The 7692-nt window shown below is 33.6% G+C and overlaps 1 protein-coding gene across 1 annotated transcript in view; it reads left to right on the forward strand.

The window, feature by feature from the left end:
* Nucleotides 1-1282: 1282 nt before the first annotated feature.
* LOC103255168 (N-acylneuraminate cytidylyltransferase) overlaps nt 1283-7692 on the forward strand; it is a gene marked incomplete at its 5' end in the record, with an annotated part of 12459 nt that continues 6049 nt past the window's right edge. The window contains 3 exons of the mRNA XM_008053134.1: nt 1283-1460; nt 1613-1768; nt 6983-7116. Coding sequence (XP_008051325.1) covers nt 1283-1460; nt 1613-1768; nt 6983-7116 — 468 coding nt within the window. The remainder of the gene's footprint in view (nt 1461-1612; nt 1769-6982; nt 7117-7692) is intronic.

Below are 7692 nucleotides of genomic sequence, written 5' to 3' on the forward strand. Positions count from 1 at the left end.
AAAGTCATCAAAATTGATGAGTTCAAAAACTGTTTTGAGCAGTGGAAAAAGTGTCTCAATAGGTGTATTGCATCAAATGGAGAGTACTTTGAAGGTGACAAGTTTACACATGTAAGAATATACAATTTTATAAAGAAATTCTGGTTTTTTGGGGTCACCAATATATATATGCCAAAGACTATAAGTCATTAAAATATCTGTATAATATCACTATTAAAACATTGTGGCTGAATAATATTCATATCTTCTGTTTCTAGCAATGGGTATTTGTGAATATCTAAGAAGCAAAACTCTCACTCATCACTTTATAAAGAGGCAACTGTATACTATGGTTAATAGAGTGTTAGGTTAAATTCTCTGGAACCAATGAAGTCATGTTCTCCATATTTGTTGTTATTGGTGATTATAACTCAGATGATTCTTTGTACAAATATCTAAATATTCCTATTATTCACTGTTAAAAATAGTTGTATTATCTGATTATTTTGAGCCCAAACTTGGGCAGTTATTCTCTTCTAAGCTTAAAACTTAGTTCAAGTTCATTTTTTTCTTAGCAAGGATGTTAAAATACTTTATACAATACTTTGGATTTGGATGGGGTATAAGAAACAAGATCTTTGAGTTCCTTTAAATTTGACTTCTAGTGCTATTTTGTTTAATAGCAGTACTACTTACTAAAAATACTAAATAGCATTTTTTTCCAATTTTATAAAACAGTATCTGGGCCTACATAAATAATATTTATGTAAATAACAATGTATAATAAATAAAATATGTATATATTTTTAAAACAGGGTCTTGCTGTGTCACTCAGGTTGGAGAGCAATGGTGTGATCGTGGCTCACTGCATCTTCTAACTCCTGTAATCCTCAAGTGATCCTCTCACCTCAGCCTCCCAAGAAGCTGGGACTATGGGCATGAACCACCATGCCTGGCTAATTTTTATTTTATGTAGAGATGGGTTCTTACTCTGTTTCTGAGGCTGGTCTCAAACTCCTGTCCTCAAGCAGCCCTCCCACCTCATCCTTCCAAAGCACTGGGATTACAGACATGGGCCACTGTTCCCGGCCAAAATAATATAAATATTTTTATGTGTAAATATATGTAGTGCTACATTTGTATCCAAACACTAGTATAAATTATATATACACAATACTTTATAATTATTTGCATTTTTATTTTTTGGCTCTGTAACACTATTTTGATACAAACCTATTCTAATATTATGTAAGCTATATTTTAGGGTTACATAGCTCTATGTTATCTTAATGATTTCTTTTGAATTGGCTGCTTACTTTTTTTTTCATATCTGAACAGTGTGTGGGTTTCAACAGACCATGATGAAATCGAAAATGTAGCCAAACAATTTGGTGCACAAGTTCATCGAAGGAGTTCTGAAGTTTCAAAAGACAGCTCTACCTCACTAGATGCCATCATAGAATTTCTTAATTATCACAATGGTATGAGTTTTATTAATAGTTTATTCAAACATTTATGTAATTTTTAACAAATCTTATAATCACGCAAGACTTGTCTTAATATTTGAATTCAAAATCTTAGTGTTACTTGCTTACAAGAAGTTTTATGTCCTTTTTTCTTTTGTCTTCTCAAGAGGTCGACATTGTAGGAAATATTCAAGCTACATCTCCTTGTTTACATCCTACTGACCTTCAAAAAGTTGCAGAAATGATTCGAGAAGAAGGATATGATTCTGTTTTCTCTGTTGTGAGACGCCATCAGTTTCGGTGGAGTGAAATTCAGAAAGGAGGTAATGTGTTATGAGTCTTTATTTTAGCTCATTTTCTGGTGAATCAATTTTCTTAATATGGAAATATTTTTTAGAAGTGAGGAGAGTAAAAAGGAAGAAATAAGAGGAAATTTAATTCATAACTTTAATAGCTAATGACATTAATAATTAGTTCAAAATCTTTTTATTGAAGCAAGACAGCTAGACCCAATTCGTTCTTTACTTTACTCTTTATAAAGAGGCATTCTGATCCTCTATTTCTGTTTACCTTTTAAGGCAAACATGCCATTTTTCTAGATTAAATGCTTTTGTGTTTATTCTAGACTTTTTTGATGAACTCCATACAAACAATGGGAATAGAAAGTATCTACCAACGAGTCTTGGAGGACCTCAAAAATGAAATTTTGGACTTGCTTCCCCAAGTTTGTCACTCTTTATATAAGAAGGGCTTAATAGGGTTTAGTAGGAGTCTACTTTCTAGCTAGAGAAGCTAGCAAAATATGTGATAAATAACAAATACTTTTTAAAAAATATACTAACAGATAGGTATATGTAACATTTGGGGAAAGACTGATTTCTTTTAGGTGCCCTGACATTTGTTAAATATAGGAAAGCTGGCCTACTTGTCTTTAACATGGGTAACTTAAAGGAGATAATAAGAAAAATGCAATGAAACTGAAAAAAGTACCAAAAAAGGCAATTAAGATAATCAAGAGGATGAAGATGGTCTGAAAATAGTGATTTTTCCAATCTCAAAATACAAATGTTATCAAGAGCAATAAAATATACCAGTGAATGCATTTACTTGACTTCATTCAATAAACATTTATGGTTTCTTCTATGCTAGGTTCTGTGTTAGCCTGTATGTATAATATTTTGAACTTACTCACCAAATCTCAGAAAAAAGATATAGGAAGTATCTCTTACATCTTAAACAAGCTTTTTTAAGCAAGTCCGGGAAACTCAAAGTTCAACTGAATATTGAACTTTATGTGATATATGATTAAAGTTAGATAAATTAAAAAAACATATAGATTAAATAGATATCTGTAAGTATTTTTAAAGAAAATTAGGAATGTGTGAAGAAATATCTTTAACAATAAGAGTGAATATTAGGAGCTTTATCTCTTCATGTGACGTATTTTCTTGGAACCACTATGAAACATCATGACATTGATGGACAAGGATTCTAAAATATACTAGCACTCGTTATTATTCTATTCTTATATGTTCCTTATTTGTCAAATCATTACTACTAAAAGTCCTAGCAGATGAGTCAGTACTTTTTAAATAATTTCACTTTATTTTCTATAATATGTTTGGGTTTTTTTTGGTCTTACACTAGAACTGCACTATCTAACATGGTAGCCACTAGCTGTTAAAGCTTGAAATGTGGCTAGTCCAAACTGCTGAGATGTCCCTTAAATTTAAGACATATTGAGTTTCTAAGATTTAATGTAAAAGAAGTATGTGCAATATCTCAGTGATAGTTTTTGTATTTATTGCATGTTGAAATGATAATATTTTGGATACATTGGACTAAGTAAAATATACCATTAAAATTAATTTCACTTGTTTCCTTTTACTTTTTTAAGTGTAGCTACTAGAAAGTGTAAAATTACATGTGTGTTTCAAACTGTATGTCTATTGGACAGCACTGCTATAGGGATTATACTTTGCACACTTAGCTTGTTGTTATAGTCTTCCTTGAATTAGTATTTTACTACTTCACAAATAAAGAACCTCACACTAGTATAGTCTTATTTATTCCTTGCCTTTTGTACTATTAGTGAAACAATCTACTATATATATTATATATTATAATCCATAATACATTGTTGTTATGTTTACTTTAAATAATAGTCTTTTAAAATAATTATTTAAAAATAATCACATATCTTCACATGCATAACTATTCTTTCTGTTAATTCTTCATTCCTTACCATTTATATGTGCTTCTGTCTTTTAGTTTTTAACTGTTAGTGACAAATTCTCTCAGCTTTGCCTAAAATATCTGTAATTTGCCTTTATTATTGAAGAATGTTTTTATTGAGTATACAATTTTCATTGGCCTTTTAAAATTTCTTTTCAGCGTTTTAACGTTGCATTTTTAAGATATTATTCTTTTGAAGATGTATCTTTAATATCTTATTATATTTTGCCACTTAATTTTTCTTATAATAAATCGGCCATCAATCTGACTCTTTTTTCTTTGTCTGAAAGACAGTATGTCTTTCTTCCTCAGGCAGCTTTTGAGATTTTCTCTTTATCTTTGGTTTTCCACAGTTTGACTCTGATTTTTATGCTATGGCTCTTTTGTATTTATCCTATTTGAGATTCTCAGAGCCTCCCATGTCTGAATCTGTTATTAGCTTTCAAACATTCTCAGCCATTATCTCTTCACATATTTTTTCTGCCATATTTTCTCTTTTCTCTCATTCTGGGACTATGATTTACATAGATTTTAAGCAATTTTATGGTACCCACATGTCTCTCACATTGATACTGTACTATTCATTTATTTATTTATCTATGCTTAATTTTAAGTAATTTCTACTGATTTTAGTTTATTGATAATTTTTCCTCATATGTTCAGTGCACTATAAATATTATCCAGTGAATTATTTTAGACACTGTTTTTCTATTCTGTAATGTAAATTTGAATTATTTCTTAGGTTTTTCATTTTCTGTTGAAATTTACCATCTTTTCATCCATTTAAAAATATCTTTTCATCTCTACAATAAATCAAAAATTAGCCGGGTGTGGTAGTGCGCGCTTGTAATTCCAGCTACTTGGAAGGCTGAGGCGGAAGGATCGCCGGAGCCCAGCAGGTCGAGGCTGTGGTGGCTGGGAGCGGCCACTGCACTCCAGTCTGGGGGACAGAGTGAGACTCCAACTCAAAAAAAAAAAAAATCTTTTCCTTTAATTTCCTTAACATACTTATAATAGTTATTTGAAAACCCTTGATTGCAATTTTCAACATCTGGTTTCATTTGCAGATGCCTTTTCTCTTGATTGAGTCACATATTTCTGTTCTTCGTGTCTCATATTTTGTCATATGCCCAACATAGAGACTGGAATACATATTTTCCCCCAGAGCAGGCACACCGTTTCTTCTATAAGCAGACAGGATAAGGGTCTAATCACTTTGCTCCCATTAGGTGTTGGACTGAGTTGAAACTCTAATTTCAATTCACCTCTTAGTACAGATGTTTTACCAGGAGATATATCTTGTATGTGTTACTGACATCTACTCCCCTCCCCCATCCTTGCTGACAGTACTTGGGATCTAAGCACTACAATACTGTAATGCTTTCTCCCTGCCTTCGAGGACATTCCAAGCATCCTGTGCCACTGCACCCTCAGCAAAAGATCTGTAGGAGGAAACATTAGATGGGAAGAACTAGTTCTATGTTGGAATTTCTGCAGATGACAGTGTATGAAGTCCACAGAGCCATTAAAAGCTCTTCTAGTTTCTTCTAGTTACCCCAGTAGAATCACTCTGATTATACCAAGCTTGATCTTTCTCCTTATACTCAGCAAATATCTCTGAGGAGAAGGCTGTCTCTGATCCTGGGAAAGACTTGTCCCTCTCTTTCCTTTTCTTCAAAGTACAACTCAAACTATCTAGTTTATTGCCTATTTCCACCACTAGACTCACCATGAGAGCAGAGAGCTTAGTTCACTCTGTGTACCTACTACATATAAAGCTGTTCAATATATATATTTGCTGCAGTTTTTTTTCTTCTCTAGGTTATTTCAAACACTGGGGTGGAGTTGAACAGAAGATGGTTTAGTTAGGGAAGTAAGTAGAGGTTATTCCTAGGAGCCTATACACACAGAGTGACAGCCAAAAATGAAGAAAGATTCTGGGAGAAACACAAGCTGTTAAACACACACACACACACACACACACACACACACACACACACACACACGCATACGCATGTGTACCCAAACACATCCATGCATCCACTTTTGGTGGAAAGGCAAAAGAATCTCTGTATACCAATACCCAAGTCTTCATTTATTACATTATGATCTAATCATTAATATTGACATTGCTGAGCCTTCATTTGAATTTCATTCATTCAAATTGTCACAATTTCTTATTGTTTAGTATATTTTTAACTACTGGTAAGAATTTATAATACATTTTATAAAAATTTCTAGCAACATAAAATCTTCGGCAATTTAATGGAAAGATATTTAGTTTTCTGCAATAACTTCATGAAAATGATTTCGTTACCACATTAGATAAATAACACACATTGTGTTTCTTTTTTTCTTTTTCTTTTTTTTTTTTTTTGAGTTCGAGTCTCACTCTGTCGCCCCAGACTGGAGTGCAGTGGCCGCTCCCGGCTACCACAGCCTCAACCTGCTGGGCTCCGGCGATCCTTCCGCCTCAGCCTTCCGAGTAGCCGGAATTACAGGCATGCGCTACCACGCCCAGCTGATTTTTTGATTTATTGTAGAGATGAGGTCTCGCTGCCCAGGCAGGTCTCGAAGCCGTGGGCTCACCAATCCACTCACCTCAGCCTCCCAAAGGCACGGGATTACAGGCTGAGCCACCGAGCCCGGCCACATTGTGTTTCTATAGACACAAATAATGAGAAAAGATTCAGGGACTCAATACTGAATATGGGTACTTTATGACAAGTTCAAATCTTTTGAAGCTACTTTAAGGTCACCTTGATTTTCTCCCAAAGCGTGTTTGTATAAATACCTTAAAGCTTTAATTGTTCTACATTTCTTTATAAAATACCTTTTTCTATTATTAACTATTGGAAAAAAATAATTATCAGAACTATTAGAAATTTTATTCCTTTAAAAGAGATCCTTTCAGTTATTTAAATACAGCAATATTTTACGTTCTGAGTTTATTTTTGTTCTTTTTATTTATTTATTTATTTACTTATTTACTTATTTATTTTGAGTTGGAGTCTCACTCCGTTGCCCAGACTAGAGGGCAACAGCCACTCTCGGCCACCGCAGCCTCAACTTGCTGGCCTCCGGCGATTCTTCTGCCTCAGCCTTCCAAATAGCCGGAACTACAGGCACGCACTACCACACTGGGCTGATTTTTTTATTTATTGTAGAGATGAGCTCTCGCCAAGTTGCCCAGGCGGGTCTCGAACCCGCCAGCTCAGGCAATCCACTTCTTTTTAAAGTTACTAAATGAACACTTTCTGTATTCAAAGCAGTGTAGACTTACTGTAACTTTTTGCTTTCAGTTCGTGAAGTGACTGAGCCTCTGAATTTGAATCCAGCTAAACGGCCTCGCCGACAAGACTGGGATGGAGAATTATATGAAAATGGCTCGTTTTATTTTGCTAAAAGGCATTTGATAGAGATGGGTTACTTGCAGGTTTGTACTTTAATTGCAAAATCCTTTTAAACCTTTTTTATGTATACTTTGCATTTAAGGGAAGAGATACAGCACAAAATGTAAAGGAAAGTATCAACTTTTAGAGGGAAGGCAATAGCTGACAAAATTTATCATCTGAGGCATTTATCCTTCAGGCTTACCACAACTTTGGAATATATTCAGTAAATATACAAGGAATTTTGCTACAACAATAAAAAATGAATCAAGTACTGAATGTCTACACATACCCTGGTATTCCTAATATTCCATTCAAAACTGTAATTCATGTTTGTGTTACAGTTAGGTTGTGGCTTTGTGGTTCAATAACTTCTACTGCTTTAAAAAGAGAAAGAGAAAAACAACAGCAACAATAGAGGTGAAAGAGTACCAACTTGGCCATCAGCAAAGTCAGATTCTAGTTATATCTCTATGTAACCTTGATTATATAATTTTATCTTTTCTGACTCTTATTGCTCTCATTTTAAAATAAGGAGATTAACTGTCCCATCTTTAAAACCTACATGGTTGCATCATATATTTCTTAATTTTAGTTATTATTTCTTCATCCCTTATTAT

This window comes from Carlito syrichta, unplaced genomic scaffold (assembly GCF_000164805.1).
Source record: "Carlito syrichta isolate Samal-C Ts95f unplaced genomic scaffold, Tarsius_syrichta-2.0.1 Scaffold287901, whole genome shotgun sequence".
NCBI classification, from domain to species: domain Eukaryota; kingdom Metazoa; phylum Chordata; class Mammalia; order Primates; family Tarsiidae; genus Carlito; species Carlito syrichta.